Consider the following 20,941-nt stretch of genomic DNA (forward strand, 5'->3'; position numbering starts at 1 on the left):
CCCGAGCGCCCCTCCCCTCCCTTCCCCACCCTAACCACAGTCACCACTTCCTCTTCCAAACGGGCAGCTGCAGGCGGAGGGCAGGTCTTCAAACCTTACAGGGCAGGAGGAGGCCATTCGAGTCTGCCCCGCCATTCAATCATGGCTGACATGATTCTCATCCCCATTTTCCCGCCTTCTCGCCGTAACCTTTGATCTCCTTATTGATCAAGAGCCTATCTATCTCCGTCTTAAAGACACTCAATGACCCGGCCTCCTCTGTGGCAACGAATTCCACAGATTCACCACCCTCTGGCTGAAGAAATTCCTCCTCATCTTGGTTCTAACTCGATGGGCCGAATGGCTTCCTTCTGCACTGGTTGTATCACAGCTTGGTACGGCTCCTGCTCTGCCCAAGACCGCAAGGGACTACAAAAGGTCGTGAACGTAGCCCAATCCATCACGCAAACCAGCCTCCCATCCATTGACTCTGTCTACACTTCCCGCTACCTCGGCAAAGCAGCCAGCATAATTAAGGACCCCACGCACCCCGGACATTCTCTCTTCCACCTTCTTCCATCGGGAAAAAGATACAAAAGTCTGAGGTCACGTACCGACCGACTCAAGAACAGCTTCTTCCCTGCTGCCATCAGACTTTTGAATGGACCTACCTCGCATTAAGTTGATCTTTCTCTACACCCTAGCTATGATTGTAACACTACATTCTGCACTCTCTCGTTTCCTTCTCTATGAACGGTATGCTTTGTCTGTATAGCGCGCAAGAAACAATACTTTTCACTGTATGTTAATACATGCAACAATAATAAATCAAATTAAATAAAGGAGCGGCCCTTCACTCTGATAACCCATCCGCCATTTTGAAACGACCAATTGCCAAGATCGCTAAAGATCCAATCACCTGCAATTTTTCAATACTCGCTGTAATTTCCAGGCATTGGACATTACATTTTCGAGATTCATAGAATCCCTACAGTGCAGAAGGAGGCCATGTGGCCCATTGTGTCTGCACCAAACACAATCCCACCCAGGTCCTATTCCCATAACCCCATGCATTTACCCTAGCTAATCCCCCCGACACTAAGGGGCAATTTAGCATGGCCAATCCACCTAACCCGCACATCTTTCGGACTGTGGGAGGAAACCGGAGCACCCGGAGGAAACCCACGCAGACACGGGGAGAATTTGCAAACTCCACACAGACAGTGACCCGAGCCGGGAATCGAACCCAGGTCCCTGGCGCTGTGAAGCAGCCGTGCTAACCACTATGCCACCCCATCACAGAAATAAAACTTAATCTAAACAGATTGCATTTTAAAACTCCTGGTTGAAATAAAATTAACATTCGTGGTAAATTCCAAATTTTATATTTTTTGTTGCAAAAATATCAAGATTCAGCATTAATTATTTTTAATTAAATTTACACATTAACAACAGAATAATGGCCATTTTTGAAAGGTTGATGACAAAGGTTGCAGTTAAGAGTGTACAAGGTGTTTGTCATTAATTAGCAGAGGTAGCCCAGCAGAGGCAGCAGCACAGTGTGACAGCAACAGGAGTATTAGCCAGGAAAATATATCAGGGAGGGGCCTGTACAACAAAGGCTGCTGGGATACTTGTCATACGTTAGCCCAGACACTAGGACACCCTCAGCACTGACCCACTTGACAGTGCCTCAGCACTGACCCTCTGACAGTGCGGCACTCCCTCAGCACTGACCCTCCGACAGTGCGGCACTCCCTCAGCACTGACCCTCCGACAGTGTGGCACTCCCTCAGCACTGCATTGGGAGTGTCACGTTTGACGTTTGTGCTCGGACTTTGGAGTGGGACCTGCTCCCATGATCTGTTGAAGGTGCGATGGCTACAGACCCAAAAACCGTGGAGGAATCAAATGTGTAGCAACTTCCTTTGGAAAGACAAAATGGTGGGAAAATGTTGATGCTTGAACGTTGCCCTGAAGGGACGCAGCTTCACATTCTGTAATCTGTCGAGGTTAAACAACTGACTGAAAGGTGAGGGACTAGAAATCATTTTCCACTCATTAGCTTCAATGCCTTAGTGTGAATTTCCCACAATGCCTTGCTCACATCGTCCGCCATCTTGGTCACGTTGGGACATCACGTGATGTGGGGTGGGATGTTGGACAATTCGATACCCAACCCCCACCCTTCTCCTGCTGAACTCCAGCAAACACAGGAACTGGGAAATGTCTCCCCCATTCCTTCATTGGGCAGCATGGTGGCACACTGATAAGCAACTTTACTGATCCCTGGGAAGAATGGGCAGGCTGGAACTGTATCCGTTGGGAGTTCAGAAGAATGGCGGGAGAGTCATGGTGGCAAGCACTGCTGCCTCAGCACCATGGACCTGGATTCAATTCCAGCCTCAGGCCACCGTCTGTGCGGAGTCTGCACGTTCTCCCCGTGTCTGTGTGGGTTTCCTCCGGGTGCTCCAGTTTCCTCCCACAGTCCGAAGGATGTGCTGGTTAGATGGATTGGCCATGCTAAATTCTCCCTCAGCGTACCCGAACAGGTGCCGGAGTGTGGCGACTAGGGGATTTTCACAGTAACTTCATTGCAGTGTTAACGTAAGCCTACTTGTGACTAAATAAACTTTATTTCGTAGTTTATAAACACAGCTCTCGTTTCAAATGCTCGTCCTGTTGGGTGGGGTGAAAGTGTGACAATTCCGTGGGGAGATGTGTGCGTGGTAATTGCCGGCAAAGCTCGGCGCATTTCGCCTCAGCCATCACATTCGGCCGTCTCCTCCCGATCGGTCCTGGCAAAGGCCTCTGGATCTTCCTTGGCCTGCGTCTCGGGGTCTGGCTCAGCGAGCTCCAGGCCGGCCGGGCTCGGAGACAAACCCTTCTCCAGAGCTGATGCTCTGGAGCAAAGTCTTTGCAGCACCAGGCTGGCGGTCTGGGTCAAGCTATGCTGCAACACAAAACATCCATCCGCGTCGGGTGAATCAATTGAACTAAATTAAAACCAAACCAAGCGACAAAACAAGAGGGGCAGCCCCCAGAAATGGAAGGGAACCGCCCGAAAGATTAAACAAAGTGGAAAGGAAACTTTAAACATTAAAATAAAATGTGGTTAAAGGTGTCAATAGTACACCCCAGCCCTTGCGGTGCCCAACAAGCACGGAAGGCCTCAGCGGTGCCCTCGGACACTGCTCGCTCCCCCTCCAGGAACACCCAAATGTAGCCGCAGTAGAGTGGCAGACAGACGCTGCAACACACAACAGCGATACGCCATTTCTGAACGCTCCTTTTGAAGGAACTTCACCGGCATCCATTTTGTCACTCCTTTGACAGGGGGACAAGTTTAAAGACCACGCTAATGAAGGATGAAGCTGTGAGGGCAGACGCTGAGGACAGGAAGAGTCCATTCAGTCCCTCAAGCCCGACCACAAACTTGTATTAAGTTTCTATTAAGCCCGAGCACAAACTTACCGAGCACAAACTTGTATTCTCTCAAGCATAGAAAATTAAAGATGATCGAGTTGAGCAGCTTATGATTAAAATGAGTTTGTCGGGCATGGAATCCCTCCAGGGCAGAAGGAGGCCATTCGGCCCATCGAGCCTGCACCGACAATAATCCCACCCAGGCCCTTTCTCTGTAACCCACATATTTACCCTGTCAATTCCCCTGACATTAAGGGGCAATCTATCATGGCTAAACAACCTAACCTGTACATCTTTGGACACTAAGGGGCAATTTAGCATGGCCAATCCACCTAGCCTACACATCTTTGGACACGAAGGAACAATTTAGCATGGCCAATCCATCTAACCTATATATCTGTGGGCAGCACGGTAGCACAGTGGTTAGCACTGCTGCCTCACAGCGCCAGGGACCCGGGTTCGATTCCCAGCCTCGGGTCACTGTCCCCGTGTCTGCATGGGTTTCCTCCGGGTGCCCCGGTTTCCTCCCACACTCCAAAGATGTGCGGGTTAGGTGGATTGGCCATGCTAAATTGCCCCTTAGTGTTAAGGGGACTAGCAAGGGTAAGTGCATGGGGTTACGCAAATAGGGCCTGGGTTGGATTGTGGTCAGTGCAGGAGGCCGAATGGCCTCCTTCTGCACTGTAGAAAAAAAAATCTTTGCACAGTAAGGGGCAATTTAGCACGGCCAATCAACCAAACATAACCTGCACATCTTCGGACTGTGGGAGGAAACCAGAGCACCCGGAGGAAACCCACGCAGACACAGGGAGAACGTGCAGACTCCACACAGACAGTGACCCGAGGGCGGAATCGAACACGGGTCCCTGGCGCCGTGAGGCAACAGTGTTAACCACCGTGCTGAGAGATAAACTATTTTCTCCAGGGTGGGGGAGGAAAGGGAAAGACCAGAACAAGTGGTTCAAGTTAGATGTAAACCAGTGATGATGAGAAGCACTTCTTCACACAAAAGGGAAGTGAAAATCTGGAACATTCTCATCCTAGTTATCTCTCCCATTTAATATCCACAACAGCAGTCAAAGATCAGACAATGTCAATCAAAGACTCCATGTCCATCTCTCTTATGCACAGGATTAATACCGCTGGCGTGAGGCCTTTCGGGCCGTCATTTCTGAGCCGGTGCTAGCTCTCTTGGATGATACCATCCCTCGTGGAAAGAGGGAACGCTTGGTGGCAAAATAAGTAGCTGATTGCCTTGCTGAGGGGTCAGAGGATAGGTGGGTGGATGGAGGTGGATCGGAGGGAGAATAATGCCATGGCTTACCTGCAAAATGTGCAGTCCTTTCAGTGACTCGACAGTGAGTTCACAGAGACCGTCACAAGTTAGGTCGACATAGGCCATGGAAAGCAGCGGGCTCTGGAAACTTCTTCTCCACAGGAGCCGGAACTCCCCACGGAGTCGGGGGGCAAGTCCTGATTCCACGGCCTCGGGGTCTGGAGCCCCCCCGGTGCAGGATTTGTAACAGAGTAGCTCCTGCCAAGGGAAAGAGAAACAGCTCAAAAAAACGGCCCTCGGTGAGGTTGCAGACTCTGATTGGACTGTTTTTTTCATCACATGATGTCCCACGCACGCGTGGCATTGGTCACCTGACATGACCCCAGCCGACCCCAGCCCTCCCCAGCCAATTGGAAAGCGAAACATCTCCACAATACTCTAATTGAACGATTCCCAACTGCCAGTCAAATTGCCTTTGTCAAAATCCATTCTCCAATGCATTCAGTAAATAAACCAAGAAAACATCAACATTATTCATTATTTTACTCAAAACCATTCCCCGGAAGTTAATCTACAAATCCTGGAGACTCCAGGGCAATCCTGGAGGGGTTGATAAACCTAAGCGTCCACGTGAGCCTGTTTGTGTCCTAACTGGTTCTGAAGAGGGATGTATGTCCGTGGGGTTATTGCTTACATTGGAACTATAGAGAGAGCTAGCTGTTGGGAATTATACCTTGTCATGTTTAAGTATTTTAATTGGTGAAAGTTATGCTACTTCTTTTTGTGATATTCTAACTGTGTTCTTAAATAAAGTATGCTTTGATAAAAGCTCCCTAGTGGCTCACTTGAATCATACCTGGAGTAAAACACCTTATGCTCACCCTAATGCCAAAATCAAAAAATGTTGGGGGTCTAACTTCATAACATACCTTGGTGTTTCTGATCTGGTCCCTAACACTTGCCAGAAGCATAAAAGAGAAAATGGAATTGAGAAAAGACAACATTCTCCAGATAAGATACAAAATGAATAGACAATTGAGGCAATCAAATCCACTACCTTACAAAACTCCTAAACGATTGAGAATTTAATGAACTCAACCTGACACATATGGTCTGTGGACTTTAAGACAAAGGGCAGAGTGTTTCTCATCCAGGGGTGAGAAATGCAGCACGGTGGCACAGTGGTTAGCACTGCTGCCTCACAGCGCCAGGGACCTGGGTTCGATTCCCGGCTTGGGTCACTGTCCGCACATTCTCCATGTGTCTGCGTGGGTTTCCTCCGGGTGCTCCGGTTTCCTCCCACAGTCTGAAAGATGTCCTGGTTAGATGCATTGGCCGTGCTAAATTCTCCCTCGGGGTATCCGAACAGGCGGCGGAGAGTGGCGACCAGGGGATTTTCACAGTAACTTCATCGCAGTGTTAATGTAAGCCTATTTGTGACACTGATAAACCTAAATAAATAAATGATGAGGATAGATTGGAAAGGTTGGGACTGTTCTCCTTGGAGAAAAGAAGAGATTTGTTGGAGATGTTCAAAATCATGAGGGGGCTGGACAGAGCAGTCAGGGAGAAACTGTTCCCACTCGTAAAAGGATCGAGAACGAGAGGGGTGCAGATTTAAAGTGATTTGCAAAAGAAGCAAAACGTGATGTGAGCAAAAAGCTTTTTCACACAGCGCGTGGTTGGGGTCTGGAATGCACATGCCTGGAAGTGTGGTGGAGGTAGGTTCAATTGAGGCTTTCAAGAGGGCGTTAGATGATTGTTTGACTAGGAAGAATGTGCAGGGGTACGGGGGATAAGGCATGGGAACGGCACTAAGTCACAAAGCCCATTTGGAGGGCTGGTGTACACAGGATGGGCTGAATGGCCTCCTTCTGCGGGGGCGGGTGGATTCTATCAATGTGGAAACTCAGCTAATGTTCTGGGGACCCGGGTTCAAACCCCGCCACGGCAGATGGTGGAATTTGAATCCAATAAAAAAATATCTGGAATTAAGAATCTACTGATGACCATGAAACCATCGTCGATTGTTGGAAAAATCCATCTGGTTCACTAATGTCCTTTGGGGAAGGAAATTTGCCGCCCTTACCCAGTCTGGCCTACATGTGACTCCAGAGCCACAGCAATGTGGTTGACTCTCAACTGCCCTCAGGCAACTAGGGATGGGCAATAAATGCTGTAAGAGTTTATACAAATGCTGTAAGACTCTTACTGTGTTTACCCCAGTCCAACGCCGGCATCTCCACATCAATAAATGCTGGCCCAGCCCATGTCCCATGAAGGAATAATAAAAAAAGGAGGTGGAGAGGTTTGGAGCAGGGGGTTTTGCTGAACTTTAGGGTTCAGTCAGCTCAAGTCACGGCCACCAATCACAGGGCAATGGAAACTGGGAATGAGTCAGCATTGGAGGGCGTTTAGTTCTTACCTGCCCGTAGGTGCCAAGCAGAACTTCCTTCACCCCGTCAAAGTCAATATCGGTCACCAGCGCACAGAGGACACTGTCGTACTGATCACTCTCCGGCAGAATGGCCTGGTCATTCAGGCCGTTCTTCAGCACGTCCCTGCAGATAGAAAGAACGGGCATCAAACACGGCAGCTGCTTAAGAGCAGGCGAGGAAATGGGGCCGGGGCCCTTCGCTTGGCTGTGGCTCTGTTCGCCCCCATGGTCTCGCCCTCTGTGTAATTTCTTCCAGCCCCACAACCCTCCAAGAGACAGCGCAGCCTGCGAGGGTTACGCTGCTGTGAGACCTCGCAAGTTCCCCCGATGTAGCAAAATCGTGAATGACGGACAAACTTCACGCCAATCAGATAGGTCCCAGCCATCCTAAAATGTCACGTAAAAATGATCAGAGGCGCAGTGGTAGCTACCTGGGTCCCTGGAGCTGTGAGGCACGGTAGCACAGTGTTTAGCACTGCTGCCTCACAGCTCCAGGGACCCAGGTTCGAAAGTACCGTCAGTGCGAGAAATTTTACATTCTTCTTATTTTGTTGCATGATTTCCGCTGTAGGTTTCTCTTGTTGAAAACATACAGGCCGGAATCTTATGGCCATTCACGTCGTTGGGATTTTCCCATTTCCCGCTGCAGTGAACGGAAATTTGGATTGGCGCCAAATTCTCTGTTCCCAAAGAACGTAGAAAATTACAGCACAGGAACAGGCCCTTCGGCCCTCCAAGCCTGCACCGACCATGCTGCCCGACTGAACTAAAACCCCCTACCCTTCCGGGGACCGTATCCCTCTATTCCCATTCTATTCATGTATTTGTCAAGATGCCCCTTAAATGTCACTATTGTTTTTGCTTCCACTACCTCCCCCGGCAACAGGGTGTGAATGGCTGGTAAAATCGTGCGCTAATATATAGAAACGTAGAATCCCTACAGTGCAGAAGGAGGCCATTCGGCCCATTGAGTCTGTACTGACAACAATCCCTCTAGGCCCTATCCCCGTAACCGCACATACTTGCCCTGCTAATCCCACTAGCCTAAAGCAAAAGTAAAGTAAAGTTTATTTATTCGTCACAGGTAAGGCTTACATTAACACTGCAATGAAGTTACTGTGAAATTCCCCTAGTTGCACACTCCGGCGCCTGTTCAGGTCAATGCACCCTAACCAGCACGTCTTTCGGACTGTGGGAGGAAACCGGAGCACCCGGAGGAAACCCACGCAGACACGGGGAGAACGTGCAGAATCCACACAGACAGTGACCCAAGCCAGGAATCGAACCCAGATCCCTGGCGCTGTGAGGCAGCAGTGCTAACCGCTGTGCCACCTTGCTTCCCCTGCCACTGTGACGGATGGTGTCGAGCTTCTTGAGTGTTGTTGGAGCTGCACCCATCCAGGCAAGTGAGGAATATTCCATCACTCTCCTGACTTGTGCCTTGCAGATGTTGGACAGGCTTTTGGGAGTCAGGAGGTGAGTTACTCACCGCAGGATTCCTAGCCTTTGACTTGCTCTTGGTAGCCGCTGTGTTTATGTGGTGAGTCCAGTTGAGTTTTTGGTCAGTGGTAATCCCAAGGATGTTGACAGGTTGGGATTGTTCTCCTTGGGGAAGAGAAGGTCGAGAGGAGATTTGATCGAGGTGTTCAAAATCACGAGGGGGTCTGGACAGAGCGGATAGGGAGAAACTGCTCCCATTGGTGTGAAGGATGAAGAACCAGAGGGCACAGAGTTCAGGTAATTGACAAAGGAAGCAATGAAGACACGAGGAGACACTCTCTCACTCAGCGAGTGGTTAGGATCTGGATTGTGCTGCCTGGGACTGTGGTGGAGGCAGGTTCAAGGGGGAAAGAAAGCATGTGCAGGGTTACAGGGCGAAGTCGGAGGCAGTAGGTGCACTGGTTATTTGGAGAACTGGCACATACACAACTGGCCAAACATCCTCCTTCTGGGTGACACAGTAGTTAGCACCGCTGCCTCACAGCGCCAGAGACCTGGATTCGATTCCCGGCTTGGGTCACTGCCTGTGTGGAGTCTGCACGTTCTCCCAGTGTCTGCATGGGTTTCCTTCGGGTGCTCTGGTTTCCTCCCACAGTCCAAAGATGTGCAGGTTAGGTGGATTGGCCATGCTAAATTGCCCCTTAGTATCCAAAGATGTGTAGGTTAGATGGATTGGCCATGCTAAATTGCCCTTTAGTATCCAAAGATGTGCAGGTTAGGGGGATTGGCCATGCTAAATTGCCCTTTAGTATCCAAAGATGTGGTTAGGGGGATTGGCCATGCTAAATTGCCCCTTAATGTCCAAAGATGTACAGGTTAGGTGGATTGGCCATGCTAAATTGCCCCTTAATGTCCAAAGATGTACAGGTTAGGTGGATTGGCCATGCTAAATTGCTCCTTAGTGTCCAAAGATGCATAGGTTAGGGGGATTAGGGGTTATGGGAATTGGGTAGGATGGGGCCTGGGTAAGATGCTGAGTCGGTGTAGACCTGAAGGGCTGAATGGCCTCTTTCTGTACTGCAGGGATTGTACGATTCTCTGACTTTGAGGGGAGTGGAGTGAGGGGAGAAGAGGGAATGGGTCACTGAAGAACACAGAGTTGCTGTGAGTAGCAGTGAAACCACTGAGCTCCCTCGTTAGGGAGTTAAGGGAGACAATTTTACCGAGATTGGTCACTGTATATTAAGCTCCTGCGGCATCAGGAGCACTGGCGATGGACTGCAATGATGCCCATGTTGACCTGGTCAAGTCTGGGCACCAACCCCGACACATACTGGTGCCCATTCCTTCTCCGTCACCAAGACTTAAGAACTAACCTGTAAACAACGGAGAGTTCGATTGTGGAGGTCACCAGGAGGTTATAGTCCTCCAGAGAGTCACCACCTTCACCAGTGTCAGAATCTGCACCAAACACAGAGAGAGAGAGAAAACAGAGCTCAAAAAGTTTTGGAAAAGTTTACTCTTCAAAGTGGCCACATTTCCAAAACAATACCAATGTTGTCGAAGCAGTTGGTGCAGACTCAATGGGCCGAATGGCCTCTGTCTGCACTGTGGGGATTCTTGGGATCTTTTCACCCAGCATTCATCAGGACAAATGCAAGAATGCCAAATTTCAAAAGGAGCAACAATTTATACTGTATCAGAAAAGGGGTGTTGACTGGTTGTCAAGTCGACTCTGATTGGCCAAGGTGTTGCCATGGCAAAGGCGCCAAGGAACTGTTGTCCTCCACATATTTGTTCGAATAGAAATATGGCCCCCATGCCTGGACATGTTCCCTTTCCTTGCAGAGGACAGATCACAGAAACCCTACAGTCAGAAGGAAGCCACTTGGCCCATCGAGTTTTCACCGACCACAATCCCACCCAGGCCCTATCCGTATACATTTACCCTAGCTAGTCCCCCGACACTAAGGGGCAATTTAACACGGCCAATGCACCTAACCGGCACATCTTTGGACCACGGGAGGAAACCGGAGCACCCAGAGGGAACCCACACAGACACGGGGAGAATGTGCAAACTCCACACAGGCAGTGACCCAAGCCGGGAATCGAACCCGGGTCCCTGGCAGCAGTGCTAACCACTGTGCTACCGTGCCGCCCCACATTCTTCCTTTTCAGATTGCAATTCCCCTCGAAAGCTTGGATTGAATCTGCCTCCACCACTCTCTCGGGCAGCACACTCCAAATCACTGCGGGAGAAAGCTTCTCCTCGTGTCCCCATTGCTTCGTTCACCAATCACCTTAAAGCCATGCCTTCTCGATCCTTCCACCAATGGGAACGGTTCCTCCCTATCCGCTCTATCCAGACCCCCTCGTGATTTTGAACACCTGGATCAAATCCCCTCTCAACCTTCTCTTCCCCAAGGAGAACAGTCCCAACCTCTCCAATCTGTCCTCCTTACTGACATTCCTCATCCCTGGAACCGTTCTCGCGAATGGGATTTTTAACTTGTCAATTAGACAACAACTTGCATTAATATAAAAATATAAAAGTTGCTTCGCTGATACATTCGCAAACAAAATCTCAGACAGCTTACAAAAAGCTGAGTTAAAGAGATAGGCATTAAGGAGCTTATTGAACAGGGAGAGAGAGATAGGTTGGTGCAGACTCGATGGGCCGAATGGCCTCCTTCTGCACTGTAGGATTCTATAAGAAAATTATGTTGCTCACAGGCTGAATGTTTTCCATTAAAACAGATAAATTGGACTGAAAGTGCATTTTTGTTGATGTAGGTTTTGAAACTCCGTTCTCTTCACTCACTCACCGACACTCGTTCCACAGCCCCTGGGTGAATAGCCCTCAGTGCTGTCGCTCGGTAACCTGAAGAGCAGGACAGTGGAAATCGGCCCGTCCTGCTGTATGTTCCAACTCTGCAGAACAACTGCACTTGAAAGAGAGAGAGAGAGAGAGAGAGAGAGGGAGGGGGGGGGGGGGGGTGTAGGGAAGAGAGAGAGATGGGGAGGGTGGAGAGAAGGGGAGGGTGGAGGGACGGAGAGAGAGAGAGAGAGAGAGAGAGAGGAGGAGGGGGAGGGGGAGGGACAGGGACAGGGACAGGGGGAGGAACAGGGGGAGGGGGGAGGAGGGGGGAGGGGGGAGAGGAGGAGGGAGGGGGGAGAGGAGGAGGGAGGGGGGAGGGAGGGGGGGGAGGGGGGGGAGGGGGGGGAGAGGGGGGGGAGAGGGGGGGGAGAGGGGGGGAGAGGGGGGGGAGAGGGGGGGGGAGAGGGGGGGGGAGAGGGGGGGGAGAGGGGGGGGAGAGGGGGGGGAGAGGGGGGGGAGAGGGGGGGGAGAGGGGGGGGAGGGGGATGGGGGGGAGGGGGGGAGGGGGGAAGGGGGGGAGGGGGGGAGGGGGGGAGGGGGTGGGGAGGGGGGGGAGGTGGGGGAGGTGGGGGAGGGGGGGGAGGGGGGGGAGGGGGGGGAGGGGGGGGAGGGGGGGGAGGGGGGGGAGGGGGGGGAGGGGGGGGAGGGGGGGGAGGGGGGGAGGGGGGGAGGGGGGGGGAGGGGGGGAGGGGGGGAGGTGGGGGAGGGGGGGAAGGGGGGGAGGGGGGGGGGAGGGGGGGGAGGGGGGGAGGGGGGGGGAGGGGGGGGAGGTGGGGGAGGGGGGGAGGGGGGGAGGGGGGGGGGAGGGGGGGGAGGGGGGGAGGGGGGGAGGGGGGGGGAGGGGGGGGAGGGAGGGGAGAGAGATAGAGAGGGGGAAGGTGGAGGGAGAGAGATAGAGAGGGGGAGGGGGGAGGGAGAGAGATAGAGAGGGGGAGGGGGAGGGAGAGAGATAGAGAGGGGGAGGGGGGAGGGTGGAGAGATAGAGAGGGGGAGGGTGGAGAGATAGAGAGGGGGAGGGTGGAGAGATAGAGAGGGGGAAGGTGGAGAGATAGAGAGGGGGAGGGTGGAGAGATAGAGAGGGGGGGAGGGTGGAGAGATAGAGAGGGGGAGGGTGGAGAGATAGAGAGGGGGAGGGTGGAGAGATAGAGAGGGGGAGGGTGGAGAGATAGAGAGGGGGAGGGTGGAGAGATAGAGAGGGGGAGGGTGGAGAGATAGAGAGGGGGAGGGTGGAGAGATAGAGAGGGGGAGGGTGGAGAGATAGAGAGGGCGAGGGTGGAGAGATAGAGAGGGGGAGGGTGGAGAGATAGAGAGGGGGAGGGTGGAGAGATAGAGAGGGGGAGGGTGGAGAGATAGAGAGGGGGAGGGTGGAGGGAGAGAGAGGGGGAGGGTGGAGGGAGAGAGAGGGGGAGGGTGGAGGGAGAGAGAGGGGGAGGGTGGAGGGAGAGAGAGGGGGAGGGTGGAGGGAGAGAGAGGGGGAGGGTGGAGGGAGAGAGAGGGGGGAGGGTGGAGGGAGAGAGAGGGGGAGGGTGGAGGGAGAGAGGGGGGAGGGTGGAGGGAGAGAGAGGGGGAGGGTGGAGGGAGAGAGAGGGGGAGGGTGGAGGGAGAGAGAGGGGGAGGGTGGAGGGAGAGAGAGGGGGAGGGTGGAGGGAGAGAGAGGGGGGAGGGTGGAGGGAGAGAGAGGGGGAGGGTGGAGGGAGAGAGAGGGGGAGGGTGGAGGGAGAGAGAGGGGGAGGGTGGAGGGAGAGAGAGGGGGGAGGGTGGAGGGAGAGAGAGGGGGAGGGTGGAGGGAGAGAGAGGGGGAGGGTGGAGGGAGAGAGAGGGGGAGGGTGGAGGGAGAGAGAGGGGAGGGTGGAGGGAGAGAGAGGGGGAGGGTGGAGGGAGAGAGAGGGGGAGGGTGGAGGGAGAGAGAGGGGGAGGGTGGAGGGAGAGAGAGGGGGAGGGTGGAGGGAGAGAGAGGGGGAGGGTGGAGGGAGAGAGAGGGGGAGGGTGGAGGGAGAGAGAGGGGGAGGGTGGAGGGAGAGAGAGGGGGAGGGTGGAGGGAGAGAGAGGGGGAGGGTGGAGGGAGAGAGAGGGGGAGGGTGGAGGGAGAGAGAGGGGGAGGGTGGAGGGAGAGAGAGGGGGAGGGTGGAGGGAGAGAGAGGGGGAGGGTGGAGGGAGAGAGAGGGGGAGGGTGGAGGGAGAGAGAGGGGGAGGGTGGAGGGAGAGAGAGGGGGGAGGGTGGAGGGGAGAGAGAGGGGGAGGGTGGAGGGAGAGAGAGGGGGAGGGTGGAGGGAGAGAGAGGGGGAGGGTGGAGGGAGGGAGAGGGGGAGGGTGGAGGGAGAGAGAGGGGGAGGGTGGAGGGAGAGAGAGGGGGAGGGTGGAGGGAGAGAGAGGGGGAGGGTGGAGGGAGAGAGAGGGGGAGGGTGGAGGGAGAGAGAGGGGGAGGGTGGAGGGAGAGAGAGGGGGAGGGTGGAGGGAGAGAGAGGGGGAGGGTGGAGGGAGAGAGAGGGGAGGGAGAGAGAGGGGGAGGGTGGAGGGAAAGAGAGGGGGAGGGTGGAGGGAGAGAGAGAGGGAAAAAGGGTGGAGGGAGAGGGGAAGATGGAGGGAGAGAGAAGAGAGGGAGGAAAGAGAGAGAGAAAAGAGAGACAAATATTAAATTAACCAATGTGAGAGAAACAAAAATACACCCAACGTTGTGCATTTATATAGCAGTCCCGGGATGTGAAAAGCATCCCGAGGCAATGTCCTGGTGTAATCTGACAGGAATGGAGACCGTTCACAGGGCGGGTGTCCTGGAATGGATAAGCTTTTCAAAGTCAGTATTTACTGGAGGGATCTTGAAGCAGAGGGGCACGAGAGCGAGAGGTTGTTTTTTTTAAAAAAGTTTATTTATTATTGTCACAAGTAGGCTTACATTAACACTGCAATGAAGTTACTGTGAAAATCCCCTAGTCGCCACACTCCGGCGCCTGTTCGGGTACAATTTAGCATGACCAATCCACCTAACCAGCACGTCTTTGGACTGCGGGAGGAAACCGGAGCACCCGGAGGAAACCCACGCAGATACGGGGAGAACATGCAGACTCCGCACAGAGACAGTGACCCAAGCCAGGAATCGAACCGGGTCCCTGGTGTGAGAAGGGAGAGGGGAGTTCCTGAGCTCGACACCTAAGCAGTTGAAACATTGTCGACAACGGCGGGAGAAGGGAGTGATTGGGGCTTGTTACTTTACTGCGATTGCAACGGGACATTCCCAACCTTTAGACTCCTGATCCACGTGGGAGATTCCCACAAATCCATTCTGACAACCAAAAGCAGTCAGCCGCCTGGTGGAGTCCGGAATATTCAGTACGTCGAGCCAGAGAACACTGTAACAAGGAGAGAAGCAGATATTAGCACAAACACCTTCACACAGGCAGAGAGAGACACGCCACACAGGGGAACAGGGAGAGCGAGAGGAAGAGCCAGACAGGGAGGCACGGTGGCACAGTGGGTTAGCACTGCTGCCTCACAGCACCAGGGACCCGGGTTCGATTCCCGGCCTCGGGTCACTGTCTCTGTGGAGTCTGCACGTTCTCCCCGTGTCTGCGTGGGTTTCCTCCGACGGTCCAAAGATGTGCGGGTTAGGTTGATTGGCCATGCTAAATTGCCCCTGAGTGTCAGGGGGATTAGCTGGGGTAAATATATGGGTTTACGGGAATAGGGCCTGGGTGGGATTGTGGTCGGTGCAGACTCGATGGGCCGAATGGCCTCCTTCTGCACTGTAGGGATTCTAGGGAGAGGGAGACCGTTAAAATGTTGAAACTAAATAACGCAGCAAGAGGCCAGGATCCCCCCCAGCCTCAGTTACACAATCTCTCAGCAACATCCAAATACAAAAATACCACCGTCTATAAACCAGAGACTGAAGAACATTGAGTGACAGTTCCCTCCCCGTGTTTCTCTCTCTTCCTACCTCATTCACATCTCTGTCGCCTCACGCACAGGGAGTGGAGAGTGAATGGGGATGTGGTATTGCTCACACTGCGGACTGACCACATCCATGTTTCAAGATGGTGCCGGAACGTGGCGATTCTTTGCGAGCTCTGTATGGTAGGATTTGTATGGACAGCACGCAAAACAATGCTTCTCACTGTATCTTGGCACCTCATAGACACCCGACAGTGCAGAAGGAGGCCATTCGGTCCATCGAGTCTGCACCGGCAATAATCCCACCCCAGGCCCTGTCCCCACAACCCCACACATTTACCCCACTAATCCCTCTAATTTACGCATCCTGGGGCAATTTAGCATTGACCAATCCATCTAACCAGCACGTCTTTCGGACTGTGGGAGAAAACCGGAGCACCCGGAGGAAACCCACGCAGACACGGGGAGAATGTGCAAACTCCACACAGACAATGACCTAAGCCGGGAATCGAACCCGGGTCCCTGGAGCTGTGAGGCAGCAGAGCTAACCACTGCGCCACCGTGCCGTGCATTTACCCCGCTAATCCCCTAACCTATACACCTTGGGACACTAAGGGGCAATTTAGCATGGCCAATCCACCTAACCTGCACATCGTTGGATACAAACGGACAATTTACCATGGTCAATCCGCCTAACCTGCACATCTTTGAACAATAAGAGACAACTTAGCATGGTCGATCCACCTAACCCGCAGATCTTTAGACTGTGGGAGGAAACTGCAGCACCCGGAAGAAACCCACGCAGACACGGGGAGAATGTGCAAACTCCACACAGACAGTGACCCATGCCGGGAATCGAACCCAGGTCCCTGGAGCTGTGAGGCAGCAGAGCTAACCACTGCGCCACCGTGCCGCCCATGTGACAATAATAAATCAAATCAAAAAACATGCAATATGACGCCATGAACGAATGAAGCCCAGTCCATCATGCAAACCAGCCTCCCATCCATTGACTCCGTCTACACTTCCCACTGCCTCGGCAAAGCAGCCAGCATAATCAAGCACCCCACGCACCCCAGACATTCTCTCTTCCTCCTTCGGGAAAAAGATACAAAAGTCTGAGGTCACGTACCAATCGACTCAAGAACAGTTTCTTCCCTGCTGCCACCAGACTTTTGAATGGACCTACCTCGCATTAAGTTGATCTTTCTCTACACCCTAGCTATGACTCTAACACTACATTCTGCACTCTCTCCTTTCCTTCTCTATGAACGGTATGCTTTGTCTGTATAGCGCGCAAGAAACAATACTTTTCACTGTATGCTAATACATGTGGCAATAATAAATCAAATCAAAGTCATGATTGTTAAACACTTACTGGCTGGGTAAATCTGTTAATTCCGGGAATAGGAATTCTGTCGGCCGTTCTTCAAACTGGTGCAGAGTCTCGTTCTGTGAAAGTGAGACAGAGGGAGGGAGGGAGGGAGAGAGAGAGAGAGAGACAGAGAGAGAGAAAGAGAAAATCAACAGTTTGGAATTTGACTCCCCCACCCCCTCATAGCCCCCCAAAATCGAGTCTGAAGGGGGGGGGGCTCACCTCTTTGTATAAGTGTATCTGGTGGTCGTGTCCACTGAGTAGGAACACTGTCTCACGCTGTCTCCTCTCCTGAACCCTTGAACATGGAGAGACAGAGAGTGAGAGAAAGGTGAAATCTGCCCCTAGTGGCAGCAATAAAAAGGACAGCCTCTTGCTATTTCTAAGATCACAGAATAGAATCTCTGCAGTGCAGGAGGCCATTCGACCCATCGAGTCTGCCCCGACCACAATCCCACCCAGACCCTATTCCCCAACCCTCGTATTTACCCTGCTGATCCCCCTGACACTTAATGTAGCACGGCCAATCAACCTAACCCACACATCTCTGGATGGTGGGAGGAAACCGGAGCACCCGGAGGAAACCCACGCAGACACGGGGAGAATGTGCAAACTCCCACACAGACAGTGACCCGAGGCCAGAATTGAATCCGGGTCCCTGGCGATGTGAGGCAGCAGTGCTAACCCACTGTGCCACCGTGCTGCCCCAGATAATACCATCTTCAAATTATGGGTTATTTAGGAGCGAAATTAGAAAGCGCTTTTTTCACACAACGAGTAGCATAAAACCAGCAATTCTCTCCCTCGGAGGGTGTTGAGGTTTAGTTGGAGTTTCGAAGGCCGTCAGATTTTCGTAGTCGCGAGGACTGTCCAAAAGCCTGAACTGATGGTCCTTCTAATCTCCTTCTCCAGATTCTCAGGGGGAAGCGAGGCAGGGGAATAGTAATCGGGGATTCTATAGTCAGGAGTAGGTGCTGCTGTGGCCATCAACGTGACTCCAGGGGTGATAAGGCAGAGGTCATAGTACAGTCCAGAGATGTGCGGGTTAGGTTGATTGGCCATGCTAAATTGGCCCTAGTGTCAGGTGATTAGCAGGATAAATATGTGGGGTTACAGGAATAGGACCTGGGTGGGATTGTGGTCGGTGCAGACTCGATGGGCCGAATGGCCTCCTTCTGCACTGTAGGGTTTCTATGATTTTCCAACCAGAGTGGGTGGGAATCTGGAACTCATCGCCTGAAAGAGGGGAAGAAATCCTCGGATGCACAGGGCTACAGACCAAAAGCTATGATCATTTTTTAAAAAAATTCTTTCACGTGGGCATTGCTGGCAAGGCTGGACAGTGGCACAGTGGTCAGCACTGCTGCCTCACAGCGCTAGGGACCCGGGTTCGAATCCCGCTTGGGTGAGTGTCTGTGTGCCGTTTGCATGTTCCCCCCGTGTCTGCGTGGGTTTCCTCCGGGTGCTCCAGTTTCCTCCCTCAGTCCAAAGATGTGCGGGTTAGGTGGATTGGCCATGCTAAATTGCCCCTTAGCGTCCAAAGATGTGCGGGTTAGGTGGATTGGCCGTGCTAAATTGTCCCTTAGCGTCCAAAGATGTGCAGGTTAGGTGGATTGGCCGTGCTAAATTGCCCCTTAGCATCCAAAGATGTGCAGGTTAGGTGGATTGGCCGTGCTAAATTGCCCCTTAGCATCCAAAGAAGTGCGGGTTAGGTGGGATTGGCCATGCTAAATTGCCCCTTAGCGTCCAAAGAAGTGCGGGTTAGGTGGGATTGGCCATGCTGAATGTGTGGGGTTATGAGGATAGGGCGAAGGGGACGGCCTGGTGGGATGCTCTTTCAGAGAGTTGGTGTGGGCGCGATGGGCCAAATGACCTTTTTTGGCACTGCAGGGATTCTGTAGTTCTAATGAGTGGCTTGCGAGGTCATTTCAGAGGGGCATTGAAGAATCAACCATATTGCTGTGGCTCTGGAGTCACATGTAGGTCAGACCAGAACGGAATAAGGATGGAAGATTTCCTTCCATTAATGAGCATTACTGAACCGGATGGGTTTTTACATTGACGATGGTTTCGTGGTCATCATTAGACTTTTAATCCTGCGGTGGAAATCAAACTCGGGTCTCTGGATTACAAGTCCAGCAACAAACAACTACCGCCTCCCCTTGGGGGCTGCTTTGTCCTGGATGGTGTCGAGCTTCTTGAGTGTTGTTGGAGCTGCACCCATCCAGCCAAGTGGGGAGTATTCCATCACACTCTTGACTTGTGCCTTGTAGATGGTGGACAGGCTTTGGGGAGTCGGAGGTGAGTTACTCGCTGCAGAATTCCCAGCTTCTGGACTGCTCTTGTAGCCACTGCATTTACATAAAATCATAGAAGAATCATAGTATCCCTGCAGTGCAGAAGACCATTCGGCCCATCGAGCATTCACTGAGACAATCCCTGTAACCTTACATACTTACCCTGCTAATCCTCCTGACACTAAGGGGCAACTTGGCATGGCCAATCTACCTAACCAGCACATCTTTGGACTGTGGGAAGAAACCAGAGCGGCCGGAGGAAACCCACAGGCCATTCAGCCCATCGGGTCTGTACCGACCACAATTCCCACCTAGCCCCTATCCCTGTAGCCAAATGTATTTACCCTCCTAAGCCCCCCTGACACTAAGAGGCAATTTAGCATGGCCAATCGGCCTAACCCGCACATCTTTGGGGTGTGGGTGGAAACCAGAGCACCCGGAGGAAACCCACGCCCACGACAATCACCCAAGACTGGAATTGAACCCGGGTCCCTGGTGCTGTGAGGCAGCAGTGCGAACCACTGTGCTGCCCAGTTCAGTTTCTGGTCGATGGTAACCCTCGGTTAGTTGGGGGGGGCTCCAGCGATGGTAATGCCATTGAATTTAATGGGGAAATGATTAGATTCACACAGGATGTGAGCAGTGGACTGGGCAGTCGCATTAATTTGCCTTAGGCATTGATGTTTTACACCGAGGAAGAACACACGAGTAAGGGAGAATATCTTGCAATGTGCAATGAAGAGATGGGGGCAGGGGCACTTACTCCACATGGCAAAGCAGGAATGGGGTGAACTGGAGCTCCAGGTTAAGGCAGCTTTCTGTAACAAACAGGAACAAAATAGATTAATGTCTATCTGCCGTGAAAGGAGGGTCACTTCAGTAAATATGGAACAGAGGGATTTTATCTCAGGGAGCTGGTGTTACTTCCTCAACCACCACCACACCTGCCCCCCCCCCCACAGGCCAATCCCCTCCCCCACCTTCCAACCCATTATTCTATAAGCATCAACAATGGATCGCAACCTCTTCCCAAGTCAGAAGATTGAGATTCAAGATCCACTCCTGAGGAACACAGAAGCTATTTTTTTTATTACTAGTGTCGCAAGTAAGGCTTACATTAACACTGCAATGAAGCTACTGTGAAAATCCCCTAGTCGCCACATTCCGGTGCCTGTTCGGGTACACTGAGGGAGAATTTAACATGGTCAATGCACCCTAACCAGCACGTCTTTCGGACTGTGGGAGGAAAGCAGAGGAAACCCACGCAGACACGGGGAGAATGTGCAGACTCCGCACAGACAGTGACCCAAGCCGGGAATCGAAGCCGGGTCCCTGGCGCAGTCATGCAGCAGTGCTAACCACTGTGCCACCGTGCCACCCTAGACTTCACTCCCGCTGCTGCACCGAGGGCGTGCCGCGTTGTTGGAGGTGTCATCTCTCAGACAAGACACGAAGCCCGGGCGGCCTGCCGTGCATCGACCGCGTTCAACCGACAGCCAGCAAATCATTCCGACACGGACCATTAACTCACGTGCTATGGAGTCCAAATTGTACTCTGATCCCGGTTCGTAGTCACAGTAGATGTTGAGAAACGGGCTTGCTTTATCACCAGAATCCTAAGCAGAACACAACAACATGAAGAGATATCGCAGAGCGGGAAACTAGCCCAGGATCACAGACTCTGACAGAGTTTCTGGGTGGCCAGATCACCAACAATCTGTCCTGATCCCTCCATGCCGACGTCATGGTTAAGAAAGCCCACCTAAGTCTCTACTTTCCGAAGAAGCTAAGGAAATTCAGCATGTCCGCTACGACTCTCACCAATTTTTACAGACGCACCATAGAAAGCATCCTTTCCTGAGGTATCACAGCTTGGTATGGCTCCTGCTCTGACCAAGACCGCAAGAAACTACAAAGGGCTGTGAATGCAGCCCAATCCATCACG

At 52.6% G+C, this 20,941-nt stretch overlaps 1 protein-coding gene across 1 annotated transcript; it reads right to left on the minus strand.

Moving 5' to 3' along the window:
• Positions 1 to 1,343: 1,343 nt before the first annotated feature.
• On the minus strand, positions 1,344 to 20,612 carry kptn (kaptin (actin binding protein); the record flags this gene model as incomplete). The annotated part of the gene is made up of 10 exons (XM_078207899.1): positions 1,344 to 2,932; positions 4,730 to 4,939; positions 7,107 to 7,242; positions 9,935 to 10,019; positions 11,384 to 11,500; positions 14,674 to 14,783; positions 16,703 to 16,776; positions 16,922 to 16,997; positions 19,760 to 19,814; positions 20,528 to 20,612. Coding segments are annotated over 10 exons (1,140 nt in total), but the record flags the coding sequence as incomplete, so codon positions are not given.
• Positions 20,613 to 20,941: the final 329 nt, after the last annotated feature.

This window comes from Mustelus asterias, unplaced genomic scaffold, assembly GCF_964213995.1.
Source record: "Mustelus asterias unplaced genomic scaffold, sMusAst1.hap1.1 HAP1_SCAFFOLD_2859, whole genome shotgun sequence".
NCBI classification, from domain to species: Eukaryota; Metazoa; Chordata; class Chondrichthyes; order Carcharhiniformes; family Triakidae; genus Mustelus; species Mustelus asterias.